General features: G+C 50.9%; 1 protein-coding gene across 2 annotated transcripts in view; it reads right to left on the reverse strand.

The window, feature by feature from the left end:
- Positions 1-1,131: 1,131 nt before the first annotated feature.
- PACS2 (phosphofurin acidic cluster sorting protein 2) overlaps positions 1,132-14,475 on the reverse strand; it is a 47,292-nt gene continuing 33,948 nt past the window's right edge. For both annotated transcript variants that reach the window (XM_031061657.1, XM_031061656.1), the window contains exons 18-23: positions 13,640-13,682; positions 10,194-10,236; positions 8,892-9,027; positions 5,537-5,763; positions 3,125-3,238; positions 1,132-2,188 (exon numbers count right to left, since the gene is read on the reverse strand). In XM_031061657.1, coding sequence (XP_030917517.1) covers positions 2,070-2,188; positions 3,125-3,238; positions 5,537-5,763; positions 8,892-9,027; positions 10,194-10,236; positions 13,640-13,682 — 682 coding nt within the window. In that variant the 3' untranslated portion in view covers positions 1,132-2,069. The remainder of the gene's footprint in view (positions 2,189-3,124; positions 3,239-5,536; positions 5,764-8,891; positions 9,028-10,193; positions 10,237-13,639; positions 13,683-14,475) is intronic.

The raw sequence follows: 14,475 nt of genomic DNA on the forward strand, positions 1-14,475 counted from the left end.
CAAAGAGGAGCACAGTGATGGTTCTCCCCTCACCCCCCAGTAAACAAAGTTATTGCAGTCAGTCAGTCCAACCCACCTCTGCAGCAGCACCACCAGAGCTGCCCAGGCTGCACACAGCTGGAACCCAGCCCAATCACCCTTGTCACACCAGTGTGAAATTCGAGGGAGAAATCACACACTGACTAATCTCCTTTTACAAAGCTTTTTTTTTTGATGCAACAGCCTCGATAAAGATGTGATGTGCTTATACACCCTCTCCCACACTGCCGCTGCTAGGCAACGCTGTACAGCCCCAGAGCATCAGCTCAGGTCACCCAAAAACATCAGCTGAGGGACACAACAACATCCCCCTACAGCCCAGCTTCTGCCACAGCCAGGAGCCAGCCCACAGCAGGCAGGAAGAACGAAGTATTGCAGCTAGACAGCGTGTCCTACCCAGCAGCGTGCCACCAGGCCGGGGACAGCGTCCTCCTCCCCACGTGCTTTGAAGGGAATACCCAGGCCCCGGCCATGGAGGGTGCCCTTGTGCTGGGAAAGGTTTCATGACATCAGCTGGTGAAGCAGCCCAAGCTGTGACAGGCACAAGATGCAGCTCTCACCTCAGAAGCTCCCTGCCAGCAGAGCACACCCCCAGTACCTGCCCTGGGAGCCAGCTGGTGGCCAGGCAGAGCAGGACCTGCCGTGCAGCACTAAGCGGGCTCCCCAAGCCTTTGGAAACCCAAATGTAAGGGATCAGGGAAAAAAAAAAAGAAGAAAACAGTTGAAAAGCATCACTGCCCTCAGAAAGTGCCTTCTGGAAATGCTCACAGAGCCTGGCTTGCCCACAAGGGGGGACCCAAAAGGGCCCCCATCAGAAATTTCAGTCCCTTAGCCTGAAATGCCAGAGATGTCTCTTCTTCCACACGACAACAACACCCTGCTCCCCATACCCCACCCAGCACCTGACAGAGCAGCCTGTGCCACCTCAGGTGTGCAGTGTGACACATGGGCAGGAAGGCAGCTGGACACACAGAGTGCCTGGCTGGCTCCCAGCCCAGCCACTACAGTGATGCATCACTCCACAGACAACGGCTCATCTTCCGGGGTTTGTGGGGTTTTTTTTGGCAAATTAATATTTTTCCTGTTATTTTTTGGTTTTATTTTATTTTATTTTTTTAGAAAGCATTAAAAAAAATCTGCAGCTGTTGAAAAAAATCCTTTCCCTTTCGAGGCTGGACGAGGTTTTATTGACAGGTAAATAATCGGTGTGAGTATGTAATAGCAGCGACCCCACTGACGTGGTGCCCCTCAGCAGCACAGCCAGCTGGGGAACACAGAGACTGGCCAGGTTTGGTCATTGTCACAGACCTGGGACACGGGAGTTTCCTTATACTTAGTGATTCCCTAATTCCTGTTCCTGCCCAACCCTCCTCAGGCATCGCTTCAGCACCAACACCTGCCTCTCCCCATGGCAGGCTTCATGCTCCGAAGGGGATCTCCTCTCCAGACCTCCCTAACTCTGCAAGTGGCTTTGCTTTCCACACCAGACAGTTGAACTCCCTCCAGACTCACTGATCTCTCATCCTTTGGCAGCAGGAAGAAAGACTGGCCATCCTTTTCTCCTAGAAATACAGAGCGGGGGCCAAACGCACGTAATGCACACGATCTTCTGCAAAATCTGCTCGAGCTGATCCACGGCTCCCCCAGCCCACTCACACCAATGAGGTCTCAGGTTAATAAGCAGTGCAGTTACTCAGCTATCTGCTCGTAAGTGGTAGGTGTTCTTGGGCAGGTTGCCTGCTCCTGCCAACTCCCCCACGACTTCACGTTGTCAGCACATCTATATTTAAGACTGGTTTGTTGGTTGGTTGGTTGGTTGGGGTTTTTTTTTGCCTTTGTTTAAAGGGGTTTCCTTCCTTTGTAGTAAACTTAAGAGTTAATAGAAAAAAGTAATTCAAAAGTAATCCAAGCACATCTGTAATTAATTCTGCAGGAGAGGGCAGAGCGACACGAGTCAGAGTTGGCACGCAGTTCCTGGCTCCTGGTGTGCAGTCCTCGGGATGGGCAGAAGGTCCCTGCGCCGAGCACAGCTAGAAGTTGGATTTGGAGTGTCCAAATATGCAGATGGGAAAGTGCTTGACATGAGAGGACCACTGTGCTGCCAGCTGAAAGAACTTGACGTCGTTCCACTCCACGCCATCGATCAGGACTGCAGGGGAGGGTAAAAAGACAGCAGAGTTAAGAAATGCTGAGGGGAAGTGGCCAGCCTGAGGCAGCTTTGCCAGAATTCCCCTGCAGTCGGCAGAGGGAGGCCTGGCCACGCTCAGCTGCTCTGCCCCACTGAGCTGCACTCACAGGGAGAAAGGCTGAGGAGCACACCAGGTTTGGGGAGAAGAGCTCAGGCTGTTGTTCCAGCAGCACTCACTGACACCAGAGCTCCCCAGACTGCTGATTTCAGTGTCACCTGATCCAGCTTCTCAGATTTCCTCAGCACACCTCATTTTCTTTTTTGGGCAAATGCACTCTTACAGAGATGGACATCGGTCTCTCCTCACTGGCACTCTCACCAGGACATCCATGTCTCCCAGAGAGGTGACACATGTCCTGTGAGCACCCCTCATGCCGCCAGTCTCACAGGGACCGGGCCAGGATGAAGGACCCAAGCAGGTCCCTCTGTTGGGGATTACTAACTGAACAGGCTACAGGGTATTTTTGCTCCTGGGTGTCCAGCTCCACTGACAGACACTCCAGGAATGTCTACAAGATGCATATATGGCTCCTGCTGTAGCATGAGCATGTGCCAGTGTCCTGCCCAGAGGAGCAGCCACAATGTCACCACCTGCCACCAACCAACACTTGCACCAGATGTGCAAGAGAAGCAGGGGATGACAGAGAGAGGAATGGAGCCCTGTCCAACCCTTGTCCTCATCCAGAGCACTGACTCAGAGCCAGCTAAAGGAGGATTTTCCCATATCCCAGACCTATTAAAGTCTTCCCCCGTACTGGGCACACTGAAGTCCATTCCCCAGGAATATCCCCACCATGCTAGCTGCAGGGCACAGGGCAGGACACCAGCCCAGCCCTTTGCCTGGAGGACAATCACAGCATGTGAGCCTTGCCCCAGCACCCAAAGGGAGGCACTCACCACGCAGCATGTTCTGCTGATGTTTCGCTGTGCAAATCAGCCTGCTGATTCCTTCAATACACTGGCTCTTTGACTCAACCTCCTTGTCCTTTGTTTTCTTGGGCAAAAACATCACTGGAAGAAAAGCAAACCAGCACAAGGTCAATCTGTGCCACTCACAGGAGCTGCACTGATTCTTGTTTGAGCTTTTGCATTTAAACATTCCTGTCTGAAAATTCTTACTCCTAAGATCCTCCCTTTTTGGCAGGGGTCTGTCAGTGCTGAGCACCATCACTGATGCACATGAGCATCTTATTCCTAAATGTCTCTTTGTGAAGCCTTCCCAGCTCATAATCCTGACCCCAAAGGGCATGAGCTGTCCAAATGCATGAGCAAAGATGTACAAACTGGTTTCACAAAAGCTGGTGGTGTTGAACACCTCTGCTGCAGGCTGGGCCACCCCAGGGAAGAACGCTTGGAGTGTCTCAGGACTGCTTCTCCCACCAGCAGGACACTCCCAAAGGGTGTCACCAGGGCTGGCAGCTCAGCCCCAGCAGGGCCACAGCTGTGCTGGCCTGGCAGTGACCTGACTGCAGGGCTGTGTACCCATGTCCTGCAGCCCAGGAGGCCCTGCCAGCCTTCTCTGAGTCCACCAGGAGCAACTCCCAGGCCTACTGGCAGAGGATGTTGTGAAGGACAACTACTGGTAGGCAAAATATAAATGCAGAACTGCCTTGTGCTTCCTTGAAAATAATTTGTTGCAGAGCTGTTCTCAATTTCTAAAATGTTTCACATTACCAAGGCCAGGAGCAAATACAAAATCACTGACAACATTCAAAATGCCATTTTGTTCGTTTGGTTTGAGAAAATAAAGCCACGAGTTTAAGAGCAGGAGAGTATTTATCTTCTACTTCCTTTTGACCCACAAACCATTCTGTGCAAAAGCATAAGAATTCTAAAATCATGGAAATACTGAGGTTGGAAAAGATCTCCAGGGTCATTGAATTGAACTGCTAATATAACACTGCCAACTGCATCCCTAAAACATGTCCCCAAGTGTCACATCTATACATCTTTTAAATACCTCCAAGCATGGGCGGATGGTGGCTTGGCCACTGTCCTGGGCAGCCCCTTTTAGGGCTTCACAACCCTTTTGGTGAAGAAATTTTTCCTAATAGCTAATCTAAATCTCCCCTGGCAAACCTTGAGGCTACTTCCTCATGCCCCGTCTCTCATTACCTGGGAGAAGAGATTGACTCCCACCTTGCTCCAATCTCCTGTCAGGCAGTGGTAGAGAGTGATAAGGTCACCCCGAGCCTCCTTTTCTCTGGGCTGAACACCCCCAGTTCAGCTGCTCCTCCCAGGACTTTGCTCCAGGTTCTGAATCCCCTCGCTGGCTCTTGTGGGGTGCAGGAGGTGAGAGGGAGGCCCCACACTCCAGTTCAGAGGTACTCCTGCTTTGTCACCTCACAGGGATCTGTGATACTTGCTGGGCTTTTGTTTTCCCTTACATGCCTCTTTCATTCTCTGTGCCTCTTTTGAGCTAAAGGCTCATAGGACAGGGATATCATCCCAGAAAGTAAAGTTATCCCAAGTTTCCAGCACACTGCCAGAAAGGAGGGGCTCATTTACCCTCACTGGTGCTGGGGCACAAGCTGCCTCTTATCCAATCCAATATCCCAACACAGCACCAGCAGGCTCCCAAGGAACACAGGCAAACTGTCCAGGCATGGCCTACTGCATGTCCTTGCTCTGTCCCCACCTTGCCCTTTTGGGTGATGGCTTCAGCCACCAGGATGAACACATCTCCTTTTCACCTCTCGCAGAGGAACCACCCTTCCAAACCCTATCACTTCACACAGTCACTCCTCATCAACTGATTCGGATTTTGGGGATAAAAATAGGACTGAGATGCTGTAATCCAGCACTGACAAGTCAGGCAGCCCTGGAGCAGCAGGACAGGGACAGAAGGATGTTGAGTTTGTGAGGTCCCCAGGATGAGGTGAGAGAGAGATGAGGAATCTGACTCCACGTTCTCAGAAGGCTGATATTATATTATATATCATATTATGTCATAGCATATCATAGCATATTATATATCATAGCATATTATACTAAAACTACTATAAAAATAGAAGGATACAGACAGAATGCTTAACAAGAATGAATAATAAAAACTCGTGACTGACTCCTCAGAGTCTGACACAGCTGATGGTGATTGGTCATTAAGTAAAAACAATTCACAGGAAACCAATTAAACATGCACCTGTTGGTAAACGATCTCCAGACCACATTCCAAAGCAGCAAACACAGCAGAAGAAATCAGATAATTATTGTTTTCATTCTTTTCTGAGGCTTCTCAGCTTCCCAGGAGAAGAAATCCTGGCAAAAGGATTTTTCAGGAAATACGACAGGGACAGAAGGACACCGTACCTTTCTTGTTCTTCTCTTTTGTCACCACAGTCATGGACATGGTTGGCGTGGTGGCGATCTCGCCGCTGGCAGGGAGCCTGCTGACCTGCAGGGACCGGAAAGTGCATTTCAGTGTGTTTTTGGTGGTGGAGGGGTCCTTCTTCTCTGGGTCTCTCTTCCTGTCCACGGGTGGGGCTGCAATCCAGTAATCCACCTGCAGGCCCATCAGCTCAGCACCGAGGCCCTGGCTGGGAAACAAGAGGAGGTGGTAATTCCTGCATGCCTCTCAGCAGGGTTCTGTTGGAGTGGCTGCATTGCTGCTCAAAGGATAAACTGCTGGCTCTTTGGGCAGTCAGGCAGTGACATTTCATAGTGAGACTCAGCAATTACAGAAGCCCAAGAAGCCACCCCTGAGAGATGCAGGCTGGGTCGCACTGCACAGAACCTCAGTGAGCCAAGACAAGCTGACCTGCTGCACTCACGAGGGCAAGCAGTGGGAAAGGGAACACACAAGCACTTTCCCCGTGACACAGCAGCAAAGGCAGCTCCTGAGGTGGCCCAGATTACTTCATCTTTGAGTGGAGAAAAGAGGCTGTAAGCACCTTGCTGCTGCCCCCTGAGCACTGAGGAGTGACTTTATCCAGGCACAGCACTGCCAAAAACAACTCTCAGCTGGGGTGAACAAGGACTTGGCAGGTCCATCAACATCAGGCACTCAGTTCCCAGTTCTCCCTGACTTGCTTCTTGCAACTGCCTATCCCCAAGCCTTGCCACTTGCTGGGGAATTCCACTGCTGGAAAAAAAAAGTTCTGCCAGCCCTGTGATGTCTGCTAAACAACAGCAGATTTCAGGATATGCTCTCTTGTTGAAAACTCCTTGCATCATGTGGTAGCAGCTGTGCATCACCAAAACATGCTGCCAGCCCTTTCTTCAGCCAGCAAAGGTAAGATGAGCAGCCTGGGAAGCTCCAGCCCTTTCCTGCCCCTGCCTCTCACTGACAACCCTGAGGGGAGCAGACCTACAAGTGACAGCCTATACTTCTTCCTACACAGTGACAATCAGCATTGAATAATACACAAGTACTAGACAAAAACCTAAATTTATCTACCAGTCTGTGTCCCCAGTTTGAGAAATGGCAGTTGTTAAGGAAGATAAATCTGTGATCTTGAATGAAATATGCATTCCTCTGCACCACCCGTCTAATAAGGAGCTCAAGGTAAAACAAGGACACCCCATCCCTACAGTCCTCTCAGCATATCATTTCCTTTTCTTTGCCATTTATTCAGCTAAAAGTCAGACTGCAAAGCAGAGTTCATCTTTGATGACTAAAACCAGGGTTTTGGTTCTCAGGGCAATATTCAGAAGTGAGATTCTTTAAGGATGATGCTTTTGGAGATGTTGCTTTGAGTTGTAAGGCTCCTTTGCATCACATTTCTCAACTCAGTCATAAAGACAAAGCATCCCAATATTCACCAGGCCCAGGCAAGTTTTTATGTTCCCTTCCCAGTTAAACACGTGGCTCAATCATTCAGTTTGGGTCACCCTCCATCCCCCGTGCTGTCACTTAGAGATCAGGGGAGATGGAACAATGTTGAACCTGCAATTCCTTATTTCTTGATGATTTTGCCACACAGTATGAAACCAAAAAGTACCAGATTCTTAGAGCTGGGATATCAGGTTCAGATTTATCACATCCATGGCTCACAGCTTTGATACCCTACACTCTTGGGGGCACCAGTTTCCAAACCACTTCCACCTTTGGAAAACCCCCACACAAAGCTCACACACAAGAATTCAGCTCTGCTCCCTGGAGCCTGCCCAGCCCCAGATCTCTGCACTGCCAGCCAGCTGCTGCTGGGGCACAGGGGCTCTCCTGCCATCCAAGCACAGGGACACACCAGGAGGGGCCTGGGAACTGGGCCCTGGCACAGGTGAATGGGCACTAACACCTTCCAGGGCTGGGCACCCAAACTGGCACTTTCACATCTCCATTGCCTCCTGTTCAAAGGGAACTCTTAAGCCACTCTAAGAGGTCAGAGGTTAAAGGTTGCTGCAGGGCACCCTGGGGTGGGATGAAAGGTCCCCATTCTGTCCCCAACAGGGGCAGCAGGGGATGCTGCTTAGGGAGAGCACATTAGCCCAGCCTCAGAGCATGCTCTGGCACTTCCACAGCCTGACAACCACAGCACTGCTAGAGGGGAGGTCCCTGACACATCCCCTAGTAGCCATTAATGGATCTGCTGTCTGTGAATCTGTCTGACCCCTCTTTGACCTGCTGATGCTGCTGCCACAGAAGCAGCAGGGAGAGATGTGGTCCTTCCTCTCTCCCTTTTAACTGAGCTCTTGCAGTGTCACTGTGTGCCCCCAGCTCTCAGAGAACCCCAGAACTGCTGGGGAAGAGACCTCTAGAGGTGACCCCGTCCAACCCCCCTGCCAAGGCAGGGTCACCTGGAGCAGGTGATGCAGGGATGCATCCAGGTGGGTTTGGGATGTCTCCAGAGGGGAAGAGACTCCACAACCTCCCTGGGCACCTGTCCCAGTGCTCTGCCACCCTCTACAAACCCAACCCCCCTGACTTTGCACACCTTCAGTGGTTTATCATTTTCCTCTCCTCTCCTAAACTGCAGAGTCCCAATGTTCCTAGTTCCCCCTTCTCACAAGACTGCTGCTATGTTCCCTCAGAGGCTCAGGGGAGTTAACAAAATCAAGGGGAACTTCACCAAGTGCCTCTGAGTATCAGAGCTGCACACAGAGTGTTAGACAGCTACACCAACATTTTGTGCAGCAACAAAATGAAGAGTCCTGGCCAGGCCAAGTCTTACTGGCAGTTTTCTAAGGGTTTTCTCCCTTCACCTCTAAAATTTGCAGCTAAACCAGGGCTTAGTCTTACCTGTAGGTGCAATCCCCTTGCTGTTCAGATGTGCTTTTAGGCACACACATGAATGGAGCTGCAGTTCCACCTTACAACTGCCAGCATTACCCTCACAGAGAAAGTCATCAGCTCCTTCAAAAGTCACTCTGATCATCTACTCACTTGGCCTTTACAAACACAGCAATCATGAGGGATTAGCCTGGCACCCACATGTACTAAGAGTCAGTAATTTTTTTGAATACATATATTCCCAAGAGAATCCTGCCCTTGAGACATGGAGCCTTCCCACTAAGTGTAAAATCCCCCCTGCCCTCCCCAGCCCCTTGGCAGCCTCAACAAGGACACAGTCACTCCAGAGGCAAAAGATGTGAGGGAGAAAGGTGACAACTCCAAATGTTTGCTAGGGATGAAGGAAGAACTATTGGTTTCCCTCTGGAGTTCTCAGCCACGTGTATGCCAGATAAGCCAGCCAATGGAGCTGTAAGGAGACAAAACATGGTTTACCTTGGGGAGGAGAAGCTGCCTGTAACAGATGGTGAGGAAGGGGGCGTGGGGGAGGCTTCTTTCACAGCAGGAGACACGGAAGGCGGGGTGGAAGAAAGCACAACGGAACTTGAGGGAGCTGCGTCATCAGAGTCACCTTAAAAAAAGGAAGCCAAACTGTTTGTCTGGGTTTGTCTCACAGCACAGAACACTGGGATAAAGCTCAATCTCCTTGTCCACGCTCCTGCTGCACAGGTTTTGTTCAGATTCAATCCAGAGGTCAGCTGGCCCATCAGTTCTGACTGGCTCCCCATTTCCGAGGGGCTCTGTGCGTCTGGGTCCAAGGCAGGCACAGACACTGACACTCCTGGGGCTCCTCCTTGGGCATCTGCTCTCCTAGGGTTTGCTCCCAGCTGATTTTGAGCCTCCTGCACAGCCACAGCCCAGCCCACTGATCTCCTTCCTACAGGGAATCTCTCCCTGCAACCACTGCAGGGCAGCACCACTCTTGGAATCCAGCACCTCTGGGCAACCACAGGGATCTCCCCGTTCCATCTGCCTCCACCCTCCACAACCAAGCTCTCATCCCCTTCCTGCTGGCCCTCTGGGATGGTGGGAGCACTGTGGCAGTAAGGAGTGACCCACAGAAGGGCTGCCTCCATGCACAATCCTGTGGGTCACCCAGGCCACAAGAATCTGGGTTTGACACTGAAGCAAAACAAGAAACAATCCCAACACAAGGAAATCAATAGTCCTGTGCATATGGAGGGAAAAAATAAGTTCACATTGACAAAACAGCACCACTCCATGCCTGTGTGTGTAAGCAGACAGTACTCTTCTGCATATCAGCTTTGCACTCCTCCAGTAAAAAATAAATGGGCCTAATATTTTGCCCATCCTGAAGTTCTCAGGCACTGAGATCAATTTCATTCAGCAATTGAGACCTGAGACTGCAGGGAGACAGGCATGAACTTCTGATGAACTGCCTCCTCAGGCTGAAGCAGGAACCTCAAACAAGTGTAACAGCGAATCCACCCCACTGACAACATTAGAAAAATGGTGTTTGCACAAACGTGAGAGTAGAGCTTTCCTGGATGTAGGTGTGAGAATTTCAGCTGGCCTGAAGCTCCGTGTAAAGTAACAAAGATAAAAGGGCCTCTCCCAAGAGGGAGGGCTCTCTTTCTGCAGGCAGACAAACCACTGGGAGCTAATAAAATCCAACTCCACCTCCCAGCTCCAAGGCATCAGTGATGGACAGTCTGCCTGATGACCTCAGGCTCCCGTGCTGCAGCACACAGGAAACACACACAGGATGGTCCTTACCTGATGTTGCAGAAGATTGTTCCACTATTCCAACCTTCACCACCTAAAGGGGGCAAAACAGAAGAGCTCTATCAAACAAGAGCCCCCTGAATTTCAGGACCCCAAACCCCAGCCCTGATCTCATCTCTGCACTCCCCAAGGCACTGTCCCTGCAGTCAGAGTCGTTAAGGAGCCCTCTAAGAGCCAAGCAGGTCCTGGCAATGTCCAGCCAAGCAGCGCCAGCTCACAGCCCTGCCCTGACCCACACAAAGGACAGCACAGACCCTGCAGGGCTGCCACAGACCTGCCCAGCTCTGCAGCCCATCAGCTCCAAGCTATGCCAACTACAGGGAGGAGAAGGGTCAGAAACATCCCTTCAGCACTGCTTTGATGCACCTGCTGATTACAGACACGCTGCTTCCGTTGCTCAGGAGCAGCCACTTCCAGGGTGCAGCAGAGCTGGGGTTTGTGAGGAAACCACAGAAGCAACAAAGTACAGTTTCTGATCAGAGTTATCCATTCTCTAAACAAGGGAAGTGTCCAACAAAGAAGATGAAGCCCCTACCAAAGCCTCTGGAGGCAGACAGGGACAAACCACCACATGGACAGGTCAGAACGATCCAGATCACCCTGTAATAAGGGCACAAATGTGTGTGGCCAGTCACCAGCTGGTACATCAAGATTAATGATAAATGTCACTGGCAAGAGCTTGTGGAACAGAACATGCTGCAAACAAACTCCCAAGAACACACTATGCCTAGAAAGATAAAGTGGCCCTTGGTGATATAAAAGCAGAGACCTTCTGCAGTGATAATCTGCTATGGTACACAGGGATCATCACTCTTAACACTGCAGAGAAGAGAGCCTTTTAAGGGTTCTTAAGAAACTTGTCTCCAGGGCTAATGTCTACCCTACACAAATGCTGACAAATGGGAAAGAGCTGCCAAGGGAGCTCAGGTCAATAAAAACTGCTTTAGAATGAGCACCGATGTCACACAGGCTGTGTGGTTTGAAAACAGAAGGTCATTAAGGTCAGACATGACCATGTCTGGACCACATCTCTAGGGAGCACATTTCTGTAATATGGAGTCCAAAAAAAAAAAAAAAAGAAAAAAAAAGTTCATTCTTAGAAGCAAAATGCTTTGCAGAGTTTGGAGGGCAGGGAGACATATGCTCAAAAGTAGATCCTGGAGAGTTGTCAGGCTCTCTGGTGGATTCTCATTTAGATCCAGTCTTGAAAAAGCCACCATGAATTCAGCAGTGTGTACACAGGCTCCCTGAGGGCTCACTGGCCTGGGAGAGGAGGCTGCAGCTCAGTTTGGCCAGTCTCCACCCAAAAGGCAACAAACAACTCAGGCTCTGCAGTGCAGCTGCCATTTGTGCTGTATGTGTTGAACACCAAGAGGATATTCCACAAACTGTCACTGGCTGTGAACAAGGGGAACAGGGTTAGGGGAGGGACAAACAACACAGAAAATTGCCTGCAGCCACCCTGATCTGCAAGCCAGGCAGGAAATCTCTTCTGGCCTTTTCCTCCTTGTTGGCTGACTGAAGATGCTCAAGTTCAGACACATGGGAGGAACACAAGGTTAAACACTTTCCCTTCCCTCCACTCGGGGAGATGCACGACAACACTGCAGTTCCAGCAGACCTCCATCCAGGAAAGCTGCAGCAGCCAGGCCCCTGTCCCTCCAGGAAGAGGCACATCCTGTTAACTCTCCGGGCAACTGGCTGTCAGTCCGAGGCAGCCTGAGCCTGGCCCTTGTAAGGCTCCACTCCCAGCACTGTGAGCCCAGCTGAGCAGCGTGGCACTGCCCTGCCCATTTCTGGGTCAGAGACTGCACAGTCCAGCTGCAGGACACCAGGTTTTGCACCCCAAAAGCCCAAAAGTGCAGCCAACATCAGCTGCAAACCCAGAAGTCACTGGCTCCCTCTCTTCCTTGTCCAACAGCTCTGAGCAGGCTGCAGTTGAAGGGAAGAGCCTCAGTGCTCATGTCCAGCTTCAGACTTTGTGAGACACCTGCAATTGGCCTTTCACTCCCTTCAGATGTGTTCCACAGGGCATTACTGTGTCAGGAATGCTTCAGAATCAGGAGCAAGCAGCACTGATTTGACCCTCATCACCAGTGACACAGGAAGTCTGTCTGTTCTTTCAAGGCAAGTTTTTTGGGGAGCTGGCAATGGTATGTACACAACAAAGCAATTCCACCACTTTCAGGTAACCAAATCCAGACTGGAAAAGCAGTGCTAATGCCAGGACGACAGTCATTTCAGAGAAACTGGATAAACACTCTGAGCCCCATTTGCTTGCACAAAATACAGGACTAAATCAGTTCTGAAAAAAAGCTTGCAGAGCCCCACAATAGTCTGGGATGTTCCAAGTCCTCTAGGCTTTCCATGTTAGTGGGAAAGGTGCAACAGCTGTTTTGTAAGAACAGTCCATCAGTAGAAATTGCAGTTCATGGGAGATACAAGTTGCCAGCAAAGCTCATCAGCAGGGTACAAATTGGGGAGCTGTGTCTCTCTGCCCTTGCAGAAGACCTCTCTCCATCAACAAACAAAAGCAGATTGTCATCTCAGGAATACTGCAGAGAGACACTCTCACTGAGGAGACACCAGAGTGAAAGCAGGGTCAGCCTGAGGGCAAGAGAGACTAAGCTCTTTAAATGCCTTGGGATTTCAGAGGAGTTCTGATGCACTGAGGGACACAGAGGGGACACAGAGGGGACGTGTCAGGGTCACACTGAGCAGGCACAGCAAGGCCAGTGGGCAAGGCAGCAGCAGGAACTGGGAAGAGGACATCCCAGAGCTGAAGAGCAGCCAAGGGATTTCTTCTGGCTGCAGGTCAATGACTTTACACCTAAAACTTAATGAATTGAAGAGCATGATCAAATAAGGGGAGGGGGGCTAGAAAAAGCAAAGAGCACACAGTGCACAAAATACAGTGACAGAAGAACAAACATGGCCCTGTCCAGACACTCTGCACCTCAGATGGGAACACTTAAGGACAAAAGGGGAAAATGAAGAACTATCCCAAATAAATAACAGGGGTATCAATTTCCTTCCTGTCAGGATGTACTTTTTACTTCCCAGGAACAGATGGGATGCTAAGAGGATGGGAGACCATAAGTGACAAGCATGCAGAGAAATTACACTGGAATAGCAAATTTGGCCAAAGCAATCAACCAGGCCAATGCTGGGCACAGCATCCCTATGATCAGGTTTCCAGGGACACATCACATTCCTGCCTGAGAAGTAAAATACACCCTGTAGTTTGTTGAAGTGTCTCAGAGGTTTGCTTAAATATCAGGCAGCTGCATCCAACCACGAGACAGATTTTCATGCTGATCATCTGCCTTAGAGCACCCAATGGCTTCTGCTCAACTCCAGAAACCTGGTAAGTTTAGATTAACACCTGAGAACATATTCCAGCTTGCTTGAGATAGCATCACCACGACAACACTCACCCCGACAAAGGGAATGAACTTCTGCGAAGATTCTTCGTCGGGGCTAAAGGCAAAGAGAAGAGAGTTGTTAGCAGCTCGCCTCCACCCCGCACCATACTCACTCCATAGGTGGCATTCCAGCATGCAGCAGGGACGGACAGGATGCAAGCACCAGTCCAGCCTCCTCTCGAGGCCCCTGCCAGCACCGGGAGCCTGCAGGGACGGCAGGAGCACAGCCCGCGGGGGAGCACAGCCCACGGCACTCTCGGGGGGAAGGCTCTTCCTCACTCCCTCACGCTCCACAGAGAAACATGCTTGTATGGCATGGCAGTCACCACAGACACACGGCCTCCAGCTGCAAGGAAACGGATCTGTGCCACCACAACACAGAGCGATGGGTGTCTTTTGCGCTACTGGTTGTAACTTCAGGGCCACAACTTGCTTCAATCCCTCCTCTTTGCTCTTCACAGATACAAGTGGTCGGTTGAATATTCCTCCCTAACTTCATTATTTCGGCATAAAGACCTTCTACACTTGTTTTTTTCTGGCATCTCTTCAACAAGCCCTTCAAGTGCGTTGTTGTTGTGCCACCACAACACACAGTGCTGGGTGTTACTGGAGCCTGGGGCGCTGTGCCCGCGCGGCCTCCCAGTGTCCCCCCTTGGAGCCTGTGCCATGGCCAGCACATCTCCCATGGAGTCTGTGCCATGGCCGGCACATCTCCCATGGAGCATATCTCCCATGGAGCCTGTGCCACAGCCGGCACATCCCCCTTGGAGCCGTGCCCCTGCCCCGTTACAAGCCTGGACCCGCCATTTCTGCCACAGCACCGGGACGGCCCTCACGCCCTCACGGTA

This window comes from Geospiza fortis, unplaced genomic scaffold (genome assembly GCF_000277835.1).
Source record: "Geospiza fortis unplaced genomic scaffold, GeoFor_1.0 scaffold5, whole genome shotgun sequence".
Classification (NCBI taxonomy): domain Eukaryota; kingdom Metazoa; phylum Chordata; class Aves; order Passeriformes; family Thraupidae; genus Geospiza; species Geospiza fortis.